The sequence below is a fragment of the Oncorhynchus keta genome, chromosome 27 (genome assembly GCF_023373465.1).
Source record: "Oncorhynchus keta strain PuntledgeMale-10-30-2019 chromosome 27, Oket_V2, whole genome shotgun sequence".
In the NCBI taxonomy this organism is placed as follows: Eukaryota; Metazoa; Chordata; class Actinopteri; order Salmoniformes; family Salmonidae; genus Oncorhynchus; species Oncorhynchus keta.
Window position 1 is genome coordinate 7,745,303 of NC_068447.1, and position 18,314 is coordinate 7,763,616.

The window sequence follows — 18,314 nt, forward strand, 5'->3', positions numbered from 1 at the left end:
CTTCAGATAGTATATATACAGTACCTTCAGATAGTATATATATATAGTACATATATGCACGTGTATACACACACACAGATCTATATAATAGCTCTCGGCCTGTTACCTTCCCAGATGACTGGATCCCCTTGATCACTGCCAGACAGACGATGAGCCAGGCGGCGAACAGGGACAGGGTCATTCTCCAGTTGAGGCCTCCGCTGTCCTCGATGGTGCTGGTGATGTTCAGGGTTTGCCGGTACCAGAAGTAGGTGGTGGCAGAAGACTTTTCACACTCCGGCTCGATGACTAGAGGGAGGGGCGGAGGGAGGGAGGTGAGAAGGGAGACGGGGGAAGATAGGAGGGGAGAGGGAGATATGGGAGTGTGCAGAGAGGGGGGAGAAAGTACGAAATATACAGCTGTGAAGTATACATAGTTAATATCTGCATAGAGGTCGCTGTGGGAGCGAAGACTAGCATGCTAACATAAGGTCAGTGTGGGACCTAAGACTAGCATGCTAACATGGAAGAGCTAATGCGTGCTAATGCTGACGTAAGGTCCCTGACTCTGTCTGGATTGCTATGTGCTGCCTGCCGTCATCACAGGGCATGCTTGGTACTCAGAGACTGGGCCATACCTCCTGACAGTACGCAGCATCACGCCTGGTCAGATTAAGTATAGAGCCATCCCAGCTCTGTTCTGACTGCATCCCACCTCATCCTCTCTCTGCTCAACCAGCAGATTACCAGCTGTTCACTATATATAACAGTAAAACATCGTATTATTTTATGTAATGTATTGTTGACTATACAGTACTGAGCAGGCACAGTGAATGGAAAACTACAGTAGGCCAATGTAGCAAAAATGTAACGTGGTGTGGTGTATTCAGCTGTACCCAAGATCTCAGCCACGCTGTACTGCACAGTGGTTGACATTTATGTACCGTGATGTTATATGATGTGATGTCATATGATGTGATGTCATATGATGTGATGTCATATGATGTGCTGTGATGTTATATGATGTCATATGATGTGCTGTGATGTTATATGATGTGATGTCATATGACGTGATGTCATATGATGTGCTGTGATGTTATATGACGTGATGTGATGTCATATGACGTACTGTGATGTCATATGATGTGATGTCATATGATGTGCTGTGATGTCATATGACGTACTGTGATGTCATATGACGTGCTGTGATGTCATATGACGTACTGTGATGTCATATGACGTGCTGTGATGTCATATGACGTGATGTGATGTCATATGACGTACTGTGATGTCATATGACGTGCTGTGATGTCATATGACGTACTGTGATGTCATATGACGTACTGTGATGTCATATGACGTGCTGTACTGTGTGATGTTATATGACGTGATATGATGTCATATAACGTGCTGCGATGTCATATGAAGTGATTACTACTCTGATGATGTTCTGTGTTATACTACATTTACATTACATTTAAGTCATTTAGCAGACGCTCTTATCCAGAGCGACTTACAAATTGGTGCATTCACCTTATGACATCCAGTGGAACAGCCACAGGATGCTGTACTGTGTCTCGCTGTGTTCTCATTTGCTGTACTGTTCTAAACTGTGCTGCTTGTGTGACCTTACTGGCTTGGCTCCCGTTGACCACTCTGATTGGGCACTCTGCCCAGGGCAGCGGGTACTGGAAGGACTGGAAGAAGTAGAAGATACTCCAGCCGATGATCACGTTGTAGTACAGGCCCACGAAACCACACACCTGGAGAGAGACAGAGAGAGAAAGGTAAACCAAATCCTTACTTCTTCCAAGAAATGTCTGTCATTGCTCAAACTACAATGTTTGTTTTGTGGTGTATTTTTTTATGTGATAGGACTGTGTTTTTATGTGATAGGGCTGTGTTTTTATGTGATAGGACTGTGTTTTTATGTGATAGGGCTGTGTTTTTATGTGATAGGGCTGTGTTTTTATGTGATAGGGCTGTGTTTTTATGTGATAGGGCTGTGTTTTTATGTGATAGGGCTGTGTTTTTACGTGATAGGACTGTGTTTTTATGTGATAGGGCTGTGTTTTTATGTGATAGGGCTGTGTTTTTATGTGATAGGGCTGTGTTTTTATGTGATAGGACTGTGTTTTTACGTGATAGGGCTGTGTTTTTATGTGATAGGGCTGTGTTTTTATGTGATAGGGCTGTGTTTTTATGTGATAGGGCTGTGTTTTTATGTGATAGGACTGTGTTTTTATGTGATAGGGCTGTGTTTTTATGTGATAGGGCTGTGTTTTTATGTGATAGGACTGTGTTTTTATGTGATAGGGCTGTGTTTTTATGTGATAGGGCTGTGTTTTTACGTGATAGGGCTGTGTTTTTATGTGATAGGGCTGTGTTTTTATGTGATAGGACTGTGTTTTTACGTGATAGGACTGTGTTTTTATGTGATAGGGCTGTGTTTTTATGTGATAGGACTGTGTTTTTACGTGATAGGGCTGTGTTTTTATGTGATAGGGCTGTGTTTTTACGTGATAGGACTGTGTTTTTATGTGATAGGGCTGTGTTTTTATGTGATAGGGCTGTGTTTTTATGTGATAGGGCTGTGTTTTTATGTGATAGGGCTGTGTTTTTATGTGATAGGACTGTGTTTTTATGTGATAGGACTGTGTTTTTATGTGATAGGGCTGTGTTTTTATGTGATAGGGCTGTGTTTTTATGTGATAGGGCTGTGTTTTTATGTGATAGGACTGTGTTTTTACGTGATAGGGCTGTGTTTTTATGTGATAGGGCTGTGTTTTTACGTGATAGGGCTGTGTTTTTATGTGATAGGGCTGTGTTTTTATGTGATAGGGCTGTGTTTTTATGTGATAGGGCTGTGTTTTTATGTGATAGGACTGTGTTTTTATGTGATAGGACTGTGTTTTTATGTGATAGGACTGTGTTTTTATGTGATAGGGCTGTGTTTTTACGTGATAGGGCTGTGTTTTTATGTGATAGGACTGTGTTTTTACGTGATAGGGCTGTGTTTTTATGTGATAGGACTGTGTTTTTACGTGATAGGGCTGTGTTTTTATGTGATAGGGCTGTGTTTTTATGTGATAGGGCTGTGTTTTTATGTGATAGGGCTGTGTTTTTATGTGATAGGGCTGTGTTTTTTATGTGATAGGGCTGTGTTTTTATGTGATAGGACTGTGTTTTTATGTGATAGGGCTGTGTTTTTATGTGATAGGACTGTGTTTTTATGTGATAGGACTGTGTTTTTATGTGATAGGGCTGTGTTTTTATGTGATAGGGCTGTGTTTTTATGTGATAGGGCTGTGTTTTTATGTGATAGGGCTGTGTTTTTATGTGATAGGACTGTGTTTTTATGTGATAGGACTGTGTTTTTATGTGATAGGACTGTGTTTTTATGTGATAGGGCTGTGTTTTTATGTGATAGGGCTGTGTTTTTATGTGATAGGGCTGTGTTTTTATGTGATAGGGCTGTGTTTTTATGTGATAGGGCTGTGTTTTTATGTGATAGGGCTGTGTTTTTATGTGATAGGGCTGTGTTTTTTATGTGATAGGGCTGTGTTTTTATGTGATAGGGCTGTGTTTTTTTATGTGATAGGGCTGTGTTTTTATGTGATAGGGCTGTGTTTTTTATGTGATAGGGCTGTGTTTTTATGTGATAGGGCTGTGTTTTTATGTGATAGGGCTGTGTTTTTACGTGATAGGGCTGTGTTTTTATGTGATAGGGCTGTGTTTTTATGTGATAGGGCTGTGTTTTTACGTGATAGGGCTGTGTTTTCATGTGATAGGACTGTGTTTTTACGTGATAGGGCTGTGTTTTTATGTGATAGGGCTGTGTTTTTACGTGATAGGGCTGTGTTTTTATGTGATAGGGCTGTGTTTTATTATGTGATAGGGCTGTGTTTTTATGTGATAGGGCTGTGTTTTATTATGTGATAGGGCTGTGTTTTCATGTGATAGGACTGTGTTTTTACGTGATAGGGCTGTGTTTTCATGTGATAGGACTGTGTTTTTATGTGATAGGGCTGTGTTTTATTATGTGATAGGGCTGTGTTTTTATGTGATAGGGCTGTGTTTTTATGTGATAGGGCTGTGTTTTGGGAAACCCATAGCATATCAGAGTTTCCATCAACCAAACGGTGGTGTCGTCTAGCTGGTTACACGTACATATGGCTTTCCTGGCCGACACGCAAAGACCAACAGAAAGCTACACAGGAAATGCTATCATATGAATGGGCTTTTCTCTGTGATTCACTCTCAGACACTCAGGCAGCCCACAGCTGAAGTTTCTCTGAATAATTAAAGTCCTCTGTGTGTTCTAGGCCTCTATGTATTTATAGCTCCAGAGCAGAGCGGAGCTCCTGGTGTTACATTCAGCCTATCTCAACCCTCACTGTCCCAGGTTACATCCAGCCTATCTCAACCCTCACTGTCCCAGGTTACATCCAGCCTATCTCAACCCTCACTGTCCCAGGTTACATCCAGCCTATCTCAACCCTCACTGTCCCAGGTTACATCCAGCCTATCTCAACCCTCACTGTCCCAGGTTACATCCAGCCTATCTCAACCCTCACTGTCCCAGGTTACATCCAGCCTATCTCAACCCTCACTGTCCCAGGTTACATCCAGCCTATCTCAACCCTCACTGTCCCAGGCTACATCCAGCCTATCTCAACCCTCACTGTCCCAGGTTACATCCAGCCTATCTCAACCCTCACTGTCCCAGGCTACATCCAGCCTATCTCAACCCTCACTGTCCCAGGCTACATCCAGCCTATCTCAACCCTCACTGTCCCAGGTTACATCCAGCCTATCTCAACCCTCACTGTCCCAGGTTACATCCAGCCTATCTCAACCCTCACTGTCCCAGGTTACATCCAGCCTATCTCAACCCTCACTGTCCCAGGTTACATCCAGCCTATCTCAACCCTCACTGTCCCAGGTTACATTCAGCCTATCTCAACCCTCACTGTCCCAGGTTACATCCAGCCTATCTCAACCCTCACTGTCCCAGGTTACATCCAGCCTATCTCAACCCTCACTGTCCCAGGTTACATCCAGCCTATCTCAACCCTCACTGTCCCAGGTTACATCCAGCCTATCTCAACCCTCACTGTCCCAGGTTACATCCAGCCTATCTCAACCCTCACTGTCCCAGGTTACATCCAGCCTATCTCAACCCTCACTGTCCCAGGTTACATCCAGCCTATCTCAACCCTCACTGTCCCAGGTTACATCCAGCCTATCTCAACCCTCACTGTCCCAGGTTACATTCAGCCTATCTCAACCCTCACTGTCCCAGGTTACATCCAGCCTATCTCAACCCTCACTGTCCCAGGTTACATCCAGCCTATCTCAACCCTCACTGTCCCAGGTTACATCCAGCCTATCTCAACCCTCACTGTCCCAGGTTACATCCAGCCTATCTCAACCCTCACTGTCCCAGGTTACATCCAGCCTATCTCAACCCTCACTGTCCCAGGTTACATCCAGCATATCTCAACCCTCACTGTCCCAGGTTACATCCAGCCTATCTCAACCCTCACTGTCCCAGGTTACATCCAGCCTATCTCAACCCTCACTGTCCCAGGTTACATCCAGCTTATCTCAACCCTCACTGTCCCAGGTTACATCCAGCCTATCTCAACCCTCACTGTCCCAGGTTACATCCAGCCTATCTCAACCCTCACTGTCCCAGGTTACATCCAGCCTATCTCAACCCTCACTGTCCCAGGTTACATCCAGCCTATCTCAACCCTCACTGTCCCAGGTTACATCCAGCCTATCTCAACCCTCACTGTCCCAGGTTACATCCAGCCTATCTCAACCCTCACTGTCCCAGGTTATTTCCAGCCTATCTCAACCCTCACTGTCCCAGGTTACATCCAGCCTATCTCAACCCTCACTGTCCCAGGTTACATCCAGCCTATCTCAACCCTCACTGTCCCAGGTTACATCCAGCCTATCTCAACCCTCACTGTCCCAGGTTACATCCAGCCTATCTCAACCCTCACTGTCCCAGGTTACATCCAGCCTACTCTCAACCCTCACTGTCCCAGGTTACATCCAGCCTATCTCAACCCTCACTGTCCCAGGTTACATCCAGCCTATCTCAACCCTCACTGTCCCAGGTTACATCCAACCTATCTCAACCCTCACTGTCCCAGGTTACATCCAACCTATCTCAACCCTCACTGTCCCAGGTTACATCCAGCCTATCTCAACCCTCGCTGTCCCAGGTTACATCCAGCCTATATCAACCCTCACTGTCCCAGGTTACATCCAGCCTATCTCAACCCTCACTGTCCCAGGTTACATGGGCCTGGCTGACTGTCTATCTGCCTCTGCAGCAGAGCCTGACTGACTGTCTATCTGCCTCTGCAGCAGGGCCTGGCTGACTGTCTATCTGCCTCTGCAGCAGAGCCTGGCTGACTGTCTATCTGCCTCTGCAGCAGAGCCTGGCTGACTGTCTATCTGCCTCTGCAGCAGAGCCTGGCTGACTGTCTATCTGCCTCTGCAGCAGAGCCTGGCTGACTGTCTATCTGCCTCTGCAGCAGAGCCTGGCTGACTGTCTATCTGCCTCTGCAGCAGAGCCTGGCTGACTGTCTATCTGCCTCTGCAGCAGGGCCTGGCTGACTGTCTTATCTGCCTCTGCAGCAGAGCCTGGCTGACTGTCTATCTGCCTCTGCAGCAGAGCCTGGCTGACTGTCTATCTGCCTCTGCAGCAGAGCCTGGCTGACTGTCTATCTGCCTCTGCAGCAGGGCCTGGCTGACTGTCTATCTGCCTCTGCAGCAGGGCCTGGCTGACTGTCTATCTGCCTCTGCAGCAGGGCCTGGCTGACTGTCTATCTGCCTCTGCAGCAGGGCCTGGCTGACTGTCTATCTGCCTCTGCAGCAGGGCCTGGCTGACTGTCTATCTGCCTCTGCAGCAGAGCCTGGCTGACTGTCTATCTGCCTCTGCAGCAGGGCCTGGCTGACTGTCTATCTGCCTCTGCAGCAGGGCCTGGCTGACTGTCTTATCTGCCTCTGCAGCAGGGCCTGGCTGACTGTCTATCTGCCTCTGCAGCAGGGCCTGGCTGACTGTCTATCTGCCTCTGCAGCAGAGCCTGGCTGACTGTCTATCTGCCTCTGCAGCAGGGCCTGGCTGACTGTTTATCTGCCTCTGCAGCAGGGCCTGGCTGACTGTCTTATCTGCCTCTGCAGCAGAGCCTGACTGACTGTCTATCTGCCTCTGCAGCAGAGCCTGACTGACTGTCTATCTGCCTCTGCAGCAGAGCCTGACTGACTGTCTATCTGCCTCTGCAGCAGGGCCTGGCTGACTGTCTATCTGCCTCTGCAGCAGAGCCTGCGGGACTGATTTATCTGCCTCTGCAGCAGAGCCTGGCTGACTGTCTATCTGCCTCTGCAGCAGAGCCTGGCTGACTGTCTATCTGCCTCTGCAGCAGGGCCTGGCTGACTGTTTATCTGCCTCTGCAGCAGAGCCTGGCTGACTGTCTATCTGCCTCTGCAGCAGAGCCTGGCTGACTGTTTATCTGCCTCTGCAGCAGGGCCTGGCTGACTGTTTATCTGCCTCTGCAGCAGGGCCTGGCTGACTGTCTTATCTGCCTCTGCAGCAGAGCCTGACTGACTGTCTATCTGCCTCTGCAGCAGAGCCTGACTGACTGTCTATCTGCCTCTGCAGCAGAGCCTGGCTGACTGTCTATCTGCCTCTGCAGCAGGGCCTGGCTGACTGTATATCTGCCTCTGCAGCAGAGCCTGGCTGACTGTCTAGCTGCCTCTGCAGCAGGGTCTGTCTGACTGTCTATCTGCCTCTGCAGCAGGGCCTGGCTGACTGTCTTATCTGCCTCTGCAGCAGAGCCTGGCTGACTGTTTATCTGCCTCTGCAGCAGAGCCTGCGGGACTGATTTATCTGCAGTGGTTACATTCTAATATCAATAGGAGCATAATGGTGTCATTCTAAGTGGTAGGCTAGTATGAATATGAATAACGCCTCACCTGGTATGCTAGTGTAGGTACATAAACATCCAGGTCCATCCAGCCTGCCTCAACCCTCAACCTTCATGCCTGAAACCCTCATGCCTCAACCCTCACACCTCACTGCCTCAACCCCCATGCCTCAACTCTCATGCCTGAAACCCTCACACCTCAACCCTCACGCCTCAATCCTCATGCCTGAAACCCTCACACCTCAACCCTCATGCCTCACGCCTGCCTCAAACCTCACGCCTCAACCCTCACGCCTCAACCATCCAGCCTCAACCCTCACGCTTCAACATTCATGCCTCACTGCTTCAAGCCTCAGGCCCTCACGCCTTAAACCTCACGCCTCAAAACTCAAGCCTAACACCTCAAACCTTACGCCTCACACCTCAATGCCTCGTGCCCTCCCGCCTCAACCCTCAAGCCTAACACCTCAAACCTTACGCCTCAATGCCTCGTGCCCTCCCGCCTCAACCCTCAAACCTTACACTTCACACCTCAATGCCTCATGTCCTCCCGCCTCAACCCTCAAACCTAACACCTCAACCCTCACTGCCTCAGCACTGCATAGTACTGTATAGGACCTCCTGCACTGTCTGCAATTTCCAATAGCTATAGTAGAATACTACTTAGAATGCATGTCCAATACAATGCTTCATTCTAAGATGTGTGCCCAATACAATGCTTCATTCTAAGATGTGTGCCCAATACAATGCTTCATTCTAAGATGTGTGCCCAATACAATGCTTCATTCTAAGATGTGTGCCCAATACAATGCTTCATTGCTATGCTAGCTATTAGATACTGACTGACTACAGACGGAATGACTGACTGACTGTGTCACTAACTGACTGACTAACTGACTGCGTGGCTGACTGACTGACTGACTAAGTGACTGACTGATTGACTGTGTCACTAACAGACTGACTAACTGACTAACTGACTGACTGACTGACTGGTTGACTGGCTGACTGACTGACTGCGTGACTGACTGACTGTGTCACTAACTGACTGACTGACTGAATGACTGACTGACTGACTGACTGACTGGTTGACTGGCTGACTGTGCCACTGACTGACTGACTGACTGGTTGACTGGTTGACTGGCTGACTGTGCCACTGACTGACTGACTCACTAACTGACTGAAAGACTGACTCGCTGATTGATTGACTTAATCCCTGACTGACTGACTGGCTTATTAACTTATTAACTTACTGACTGACTCTGAGTGACTGACTTACTCACTGGCTGACTGACTGATTGGCTGACTGATTGACTGGCTGGCTGACTGGCTGACTGAATGGCTGATTGACTCACTGACTGACTCACTGGCTGACTGACTGACTGGCTGACTGAATGGCTGATTGACTCACTGACTGACTCACTGGCTGACTGACTGATTGGCTGACTGATTGACTGGCTGGCTGACTGGCTGACTGAATGGCTGATTGACTCACTGACTGACTCACTGACTGACTGGCGGACTGACTCACTGACTGACTGGCGGACTGACTCACTGACTGACTAAATGTTGGCCTATGTTACATTATCCATGCTAGCACCTCACTGGACCAGGGCTGCATGGGCCTGGCTGACTACAGACTGACCGACTAATGGACTCACTGACAGACTGACTGACTACAGACTGACTGTGTCACTGACTGACTGACTCCTGATTGACTGGTTGGTTGACTATCTTGCTGACTGACTCACTGACTGACTGACTGACTGGCTGACAGACTGACTCGTTGACTGGCTCACTGACTGACTCACCGACTGATAATATAAATAATAATAATAATAATAATATATGCCATTTAGCAGACGCTTTTATCCAAAGCGACTTACAGTCATGTGTGCATACATTCTACGTATGGGTGGTCCCGGGGATCAAACCCACTACCCTGGCGTTACAAGCGCCATGCTCTACCAACTGAGCTACAGAAGGACCACTGACTGACTGGCTGGCTGTAGCAGATGTGAGCGTGGTGAGTGCCCTGAGATCTAAAGTCTGACTGACTGGCTGGCTGACTCACAGACTGACTGACTCACTGGCTGACTGACTCACTGACTGTTTGGCTGACTGACTGGCTGACTGACTGGCTGACTGACTCACAGACACAAGACTCACCGACTTACTGACTGACTTACTGAATGACTCACTGAGTGACTGACTCACTCACTGGTCACTCACTGACTGACTGGCTGGCTGTAGCAGATGTGAGTGTGGTGAGTGCCCTGAGATCTAAAGTCTGACTGACTGGCTGGCTGACTCACAGACTGACTGACTCATTGGCTGACTGACTCACTGACTGTTTGGCTGACTGACTGGCTGACTGACTGGCTGACTGACTCACAGACACAAGACTCACCGACTTACTGACTGACTTACTGAATGACTCACTGATGACTGACTCACTCACTGAGTCACTCACTGACTCACTGGCTGGCTGTAGCAGATGTGAGTGTGGTGAGTGCCCTGAGATCTATAGTCTGACTGACTGGCTGGCTGACTCACAGACTGACTGACTCATTGGCTGACTGACTCACTGACTGTTTGGCTGACTGACTGGCTGACTGACTGGCTGACTGACCCAGACACAAGACTCACCGACTTACTGACTGACTTACTGAATGACTCACTGAGTGACTGAGCTCACTCACTGAGTCACCACTGACAGACTGGCTGGCTGTAGCAGATGTGAGTGTGGTGAGTGCCCTGAGATCTAAAGTCTGACTGACTGGCTGGCTGACTCACAGACTGACTGACTCACTGGCTGACTGACTCACTGACTGTTTGGCTGACTGACTGGCTGACTGACTGGCTGACTGACTCACAGACACAAGACTCACCGACTTACTGACTGACTTACTGAATGACTCACTGAGTGACTGACTCACTCACTGAGTCACTCACTGACTGACTGGCTGGCTGTAGCAGATGTGAGTGTGGTGAGTGCCCTGAGATCTAAAGTCTGACTGACTGACTAACTGACTCACTGGCTGATTGACTCACTAGCTGACTGACTCGCTGACTCACTGACTGTTTGGCTGACTCACTGACTGACTGGCTGACTGATTTGCGTACTCACTGACTGACTCACTGAATGGCTGATTCGCTGACTCACTGACTGTTTGGCTGACTCACTGACTGAATGACTGACTACAGACTGACTGGCTGACTGACTCACTGACTTTCTGGCTGACTGACTCACTAGCTGACTGACCCACTGGCTGACTCACTGACTGTTTGGCTGACTGACTGACTGGCTGACTGACTGACTGGCTGGCTGACTCACTGACTGTTTGGCTGACTGACTCGCTGACTGACTGGCTGGCTGGCTGACTGTGGACATTGCAGATGTGATTGTGGTGAGTGACCTGAGCTCTAAAGTCAACTGTATTTGACAGACAGGCTAGCCTCTTGGTCCTTCAGTTAGCCACATAGCAACATAGACATCCAGAGTGCACATCTTCTCCTGGACAGAAGCCTCTGCCTGAGAGTACTGAGGATTGAGGAGTGTGACATTTGACAGATGAAAGCGACTGGTAGTGCTGACGTCTGTATGTCAGTCTACTTTGAACTCTCTAGAGACACTAATGTGGGTAGGCCTTCTGAGGGACGCAAAATGTTTCATCAGACCACACGTCTGTCAGGTAAACTGAGACAATGACATCAAAACTGCTGTTTCGTGTCCTGGTGAATGGTATATGTTTGAGACAGACTTGGCTGCTCATTGGAGAACAATAAACTATTCTATTCTTGCGTTGCCAGAAGGCATATTTGGCATTTTGTACTTGTAATGGGATCCCCCATTAGCCGTACTCTTCTTGGGGTCCACATGAAAGATGACATAAGACATAGTACAGAACACTATTAGTCAAGGACTGAAATACATACATTTAATACACACATGATCTAGGTCTAATACATAATACAGGGCAAATTATAATAAAAATATTTATAAAATACAGTCCCGTTTGTGCAGTAAAGTATTATTTTATCTGGTTTTATTGCTAGCTTGAGTTACCTGGGATGACATAAAGTTTCATGTAGTCATGGCTCTATTTAAATAACGTGTGATTCCCAGCCTCTGTTCTCAACCTGGGAACTATGACGAGACCTCTGGTTACATGTCTTGTACCGATGAGTGTCTGAACTGTGTGCCAACCTTTGTGGGTACCAGGTGGTTTGTCCTCATTCATAGACAGCTACAATTGTTTCACCTCTTCCTCACCCACTTTGTACAACTCAAAACTACAGTGCTGAAGGCTTAGCATTTGTTGTTTGCATTTCAGGCCTAAGTTTGCTAATCTTGTCAACAAATAAGTTATTCAAGTGGTTGGCAATACCAAGGGGTTTTGTTAGGAACAAGCCATCTGCCTCAATGAAGGATGGAGCCGCAGTTTGCTTTTTTGCCAAGAGTGTGCAAAGCTGTCATCGAGGCAAAGGGTGACTACTTTGAAGAATCTAAAATATAAAACATATTTGATTTGTTTAACACTTTTTTGGTTACTACATGATTCCATATGTGTTATTTCATAGTTTTGATGTCTTCACAATGATTCTTGTCACGCCCGGATCTGTTTCACCTGTCCTTGTGATTGTCTCCACCCTCTCCAGGTGTCGCTGATTTTCCCCAGTGTATTTGCCGTTCAAATGGTCTCCAGATGTCGACAAAGCCTTTGTGGACCTGAAACATCTGTTCACAACAGCACCCATCCTCATCCATCTGGACCCCTCGCGTCAATTTGTGGTGGAAGTGGATGCTTCGGTTGTTGGAGTGGGGGCCATCCTGTCCCAGCGATCTGCCCAGGACCAGAAGCTTCATCCCTGTGCCTTCCTGTCCCATCGTCTCAATCCTGCTGAAAGGAACTACGATGTTGGCAACCGAGAACTCCTGGGGCGGTGAAGATGGCATTGGAATAGTAGAGGCACTGGCCGGAAGGAGCAGAACAGCCATTCCTGGTCTGAACCGACCATAAAAACCTGGAATATCTCCGTACAGCCAAGCGCCTCAACTCCAGGCAGACACGGTGGGCCCACTTGTTTACCAGATTCAACTTCAGCATTTCCTACTGCCCAGGGTCAAAGAATATGAAGCCTGACGCTCTCTCCGCCTATACAGTTCCTTTGCCACACCCTCGACCTCTGAAACCATTCTCCCTACCTCATGCCTTGCTGCCACTGTGGATTGGGGTATTGAGAACCTGATCCACAAGGCACAACGATCCCAGCCTGGACCTGAAGGGAGCCTGGCTAACCAGATTTTTGTCCCTAATCCAGTCCAGTCCCGGTTCCTGGAATGGGCTTATTCCTCCAGGCTGACCTGTCATCCAGGGTCCCGTCGTACACCAGCCTTCCTTCGACAACGCTTCTGGTGGCCCACAATGGTTCCTGATGTCTCAGCCTTCGTCGCCGCATGCCCAGTGTGTGCTCAAAACAAGACACCACGGCAAGCTCCTTCTGTCCTCCTGCAGCCACTACTGGTCCCTCATCGTCCCTGGTCTCATATATCTCTGGACTTTGTCACTGGGCTTCCTCTGATGGCAACACTGTCATTCTGACGGTAGTCGACCAGTTTTCCAAGGCCGCCCATTTCATCTCTCCCCCCAAACTACCTTCTGCCAAGGAGACGGCTCAGCTTATGACGCAGCATGTCTTCCGGATCCACGGACTCCCGGTAGACATGGTCTCTGATCGGGGTCCTCAGTTCTCGTCTCAGTTCTGGAAGGCATTCTGCACCCTTATTGGTCCGTCGGCCAGCCTGTCATCCGGATTCCATCCCCAAACCAACAGTCAGTCGGAGCGAGCCAACCAAGACCTGGAAACCACTAAAGACATCCTGGACCTGGCCTCATTGCCAATCCCACTACCTGGAGTCAGCCACTGGTATGCTGGGTGGACGACAGGTGGGGTACACCCTTCCCTGTTCTGCCTTGTGACTGTCTCCCCCCTCCAGGTGCTCCCCAGTGTATTCATCCCTGTGTTTCTTCTCTCTGAGCAGGAGGTCTTGTATATTTCCAAGTCAACCAGATGTTTGTCCATTCTCCTGCTTTTTGCATTTCTCCTTTTCTAATCCTCCTGGTTTTGACCCAGCCTGTTTCTGGACTTTGACCTGCGGACCATTCTGCCTGCCTTGACCACGAGCCTCCACTGGCTGCATTGGGCTCTGATCTGGTTTTGACCTTTTTGCCTGTCCACAACCATGTCTCCCCTATCCTTTTGGATTAATTAACATCTCCAGACTCCAACCATCTTCCACTGTGTCCATCTTGTGTCTCACCTTGTGTCATGATAATTCTACAATGTATCCATCCTACTTTCCATGTGGACCAGAGCCCTAGGACCATGCCCCAGTCTCACTGACATGATGACTCCTTGCTTTCCCCAGTCCACCTCCCATGCTGCTGCCAGTTTCATACGGCCTGGGCCCTGGACCATGTCCCAGGACTACCTGACATGGGACTCCTTGCTGTCCCCAGTCCACCTGGCCATGCTCATGCTGGAGTTTCAACTGTTCTGGGTTACTATTATTCAGACATGCTGGGTCATTTATGAACATTTGAACATCTTCACCTGTTCTTGTGATTTCCACCCCACAGCCAAAAGAGGTGTCCATTTTCCCCAGTGTATTTATCCCTGTGTTTCCTGTCTCTCGTGGACCTGTTTGCCTTGGACAGTTTCCCAGGACAACCTGAGATGGCTTTGCTGTCCCCATTCCACCTCTGCTGCTTTTTCAACTGTTCTGCCTTTTATTAATCCTGCTGGTTTTGACCCTAGCATCTGTTTTCTGGATAATTGTACCCGGCACAGCCTTGACCATTCTGGCCACCCCACGAGCCTGGTTCCTCTCTGGTTTCTTCTCTGGTTTGGTTTCTAGAGTTTTTTGCCTAGCCACCATGCTCTTTACACCTTTTGCATTGTTTGCTGTTTGGGGTTTTAGGCTGGGTTTCTGTACAGCACTTTGAGATATCAGCTGATGTACACCTATATAAATAAATTTGATTTGATTTGATTTGATTTAGAAAATAGTAAAAATAAAGAAACTCTTGAATGAGTAGGTGTGTACTGTACATTAGTAGGCTTTATTATATTATTCCCTCGGAAATCGTTTGGGAAAAAACTATATTTTATATTTTATTCAGCTATGTTCAATTATATTATTTTTACTATAAAATGATACTACAAGAATGAAAACCAATTGTGTCTGCTAAATTAACTAACGTAGCCCACAGCCTATGGCATAGCCATAGATCAGGGCCCAACACAAGGTCGTCTCAGAATATGCTATTCTGTTCTTCTGAAATAGGTACAATTTTCTTCATATCATAACATTTCTTTAAACCTGCTTAAATAAATAATGGATTTATTGAGTGATGGTGTAGGCTACATTCAAATGGATGTATTAGACTTTTAAAAACGTAAATGTGCTAAAGGTCCGCATGATGCTAAACGTGTTTATTGTAATTAACGGTCATGTACCACGAGACCAGCAGTTATTTGCACGACATTCACCAGCTGACAAAATGTCATGACCGCCACAGTCCTTTAGTGTGTGTGTGCAAGCCTCTCACCATTAGACTGGAGACACCGATGCCTCCTAGCTGAGGGTAAACGTAGTTCCACACCCCAATGCTGCCTCTCCTAATCCTCTGTCCCACCGCCAGTTCCAGGAAGAACAGAGGGATCCCGATGAGGATGAGGAGGATGAAGTACGGGACCAGGTACGCACCTGAGAGAGGAAGGGGGGGAGGGAGGGGATGGGGGAGGGGAAGAGTGAATGGGAAGGAGAAGTGGAAGAAAGAGGAATGAGAAGGATAGGGAGAATGAAGAGGAAGAAGGTTAGGTACAAGTCAGTAAAGGTAAAATTGAAACAGCCTTCTGGATGGAAGGAAAAGCCTAGAACACTATATTTCACATTGAAAGAAATGTCTCAAGCAAAAAAGACAGACTGGTTTGTCATGGTCATGTTTTCTATTATCCTACCTCTGCAGCCTCACCACTTCCTGTCTCTCTCTGCCTTCTGCAGCCTCACCACTTCCTGTCTCTCTCTGCCTTCTGCAGCCTCACCAATTCCTGTCTCTCTCTGCCTTCTGCAGCCTCACCACTTCCTGTCTCTCTCTGCCTTCTGCAGCCTCACCACTTCCTGTCTCTCTCTGCCTTCTGCAGCCTCACCACTTCCTGTCTCTCTCTGCCTTCTGCAGCCTCACCACTTCCTGTCTCTCTCTGCCTTCTGCAGCCTCACCAATTCCTGTCTCTCTCTGCCTTCTGCAGCCTCACCACTTCCTGTCTCCCTCTGTCTTGCACTAAACTGTACATCTCTACTCTCCCTCTTTTAGCTCCACTGAGCACACAGAGCATCGTCATACACTCACAAACAACACATTTGCACCCTAATGAATACCCTAATCAACACAACCTTGGCTGCCAGCCAACTCTCACTTGCTGCTGCTATTCCAGGAGACCAGAAAACAAATCCCAGTAATAACACACCTGGGACTAGGAGGCCTGGACTGGTTGTGCGGATCCAAACACAGCAGAGCGAAAGCCCAGGTTTATAATGCTCTTTACTCTTTGGAACACAATTATTTTGATGGAGGGCTTTATAATATAGTGGTGCTTTTTGCTGCTGTAATTGAGCCCTGTAATACTGTAGCCTTTGTTCAATGTCATCTCTACTGGCCTTTCATCAAAAGGCAATAGAATAGAGAGAACATGAAGGATGAAGAGAGAGAGAGAGGAGAGGAGAGGAGACGAGACGAGAGGAGACGAGACGAGAGGAGAGGAGAGGAGAGGAGACGAGACGAGAGGAGATGAGAGGAGAGGAGATGAGAGAAGAGGAGATGAGAGGAGAGGAGACGAGATGAGAGGAGAGGAGATGAGAGGTGAGGAGAGGAGATGAGAGGAGACGAGAGGAGAGGAGAGGTGAGGAGAGGTGAGGAGAGGAGACGAGAGGAGATGAGATGAGAGGAGACGAGAGGAGAGGAGATGTGAGGTGAGGAGAGGAGAGGAGAGGAGATGAGACGAGACGAGAGGAGAGGTGAGGAGACGAGATGAGATGAGATGAGAGGAGAGGAGATGAGATGAGAGGAGAGGAGAGGAGAGGAGATGAGAGGAGGAGAGGAGAGGAGACGAGGTGAGGAGAGGAGACGAGATGAGAGGAGATGAGAGGTGAGGAGAGGAGAGGAGATGAGTGGTGAGGAGACGAGAGGAGACGAGAGGAGAGACGAGATGAGAGGTGAGGAGACGAGAGGAGAGGAGAGGAGAGAGAGGAGAGATGAGAGGTGAGGAGAGAGAGACGAGAGGAGAGGAGACGAGAGGAGAGGAGACGAGAAGAGAAGAGAGGAGAGGAGACGAGAGGAGAGGAGATGAGAGGTGAGGAGACGAGAGGAGACGAGAGGAGAGGAGACGAGACGAGACGAGAGGAGAGGAGAGGAGACGAGAGGAGAGGAGAGGAGAAGAGGGGAGAGGAGAGGAGACACAAATGGGTTGTCAAGGAGCATCAGAATCAATCATCACTAGGACAAGCCTGGACTTGAGGTTACAGGCTACCACGGTGTCAGGTTTCACTGGGACACAACAGTTTAGAAATGGCACCTGATGGCACACGACTTTCAAGAGTAAGTTGAGACTGACTGAGTTCCTCAAAAACATTATATATATATCTATAAAACACCTACTCATGAAGTGTTTTTCTTTATTTTTACTATTTTCTACATTGAAGTAACACATATGGAATCATGTAGTAACAAAAGAGTGTTAATCAAATCAAAATGTATATTATATATAGTAGCCACCCTTTTCCTTGATGACATCTTTGCACACTCTTGGTATTGTCTCAACCAACTTAATGATTTAGTCACCTGGAATGCATTTCAAATATCAGGAATTTCTTTCTTAATGCATTTGAAGCTGCATTGAGTGTTGTGATAAGGTTAGAGTGGTATACAGAATATAGCCTTATTTGGTAAAAGACCCGGTCCATATTCTGGCAAGAACAGCTCAAATAAGATAAGAGAAACGACAGTCCATCATTACTTTAAGACATGAAGGTCAGTCAATCCTGAACATTTCAAGAACTTTCAAAGTTTCTTCAAGTGCAGTCGCCAAAAACCATCAAGCGCTGTAATGAAACTGGCTCTCATGAGGACCGCCACAGGAAAGGAAGACCCAGAGTTACATCTGCTGCAGAGGATAAGTTCATTAGAGTTAACTGCACCTCACATTGCAGCCCAAATAAATGCTTCACAAATAAAAGACACATCTCAACAACTGTTCAGAGGAGACTGTGTGAATCAGGCCTTCATAGCCGAACTGCTGCAAAGAAACCACTACTAAAGGACACCA

At 47.7% G+C, this 18,314-nt stretch overlaps 1 protein-coding gene across 1 annotated transcript in view; it reads right to left on the reverse strand.

Annotated features, from left to right (window-relative positions):
* Positions 1-18,314, reverse strand: part of LOC118373843 (sodium-dependent neutral amino acid transporter SLC6A17-like) — a 73,215-nt gene that overhangs the window by 38,702 nt on the left and 16,199 nt on the right. The window contains exons 3-5 of the mRNA XM_052481459.1: positions 15,542-15,699; positions 1,613-1,742; positions 107-288 (exon numbers count right to left, since the gene is read on the reverse strand). Of these exons, the coding sequence (XP_052337419.1) occupies positions 107-288; positions 1,613-1,742; positions 15,542-15,699 (470 nt within the window). The remainder of the gene's footprint in view (positions 1-106; positions 289-1,612; positions 1,743-15,541; positions 15,700-18,314) is intronic.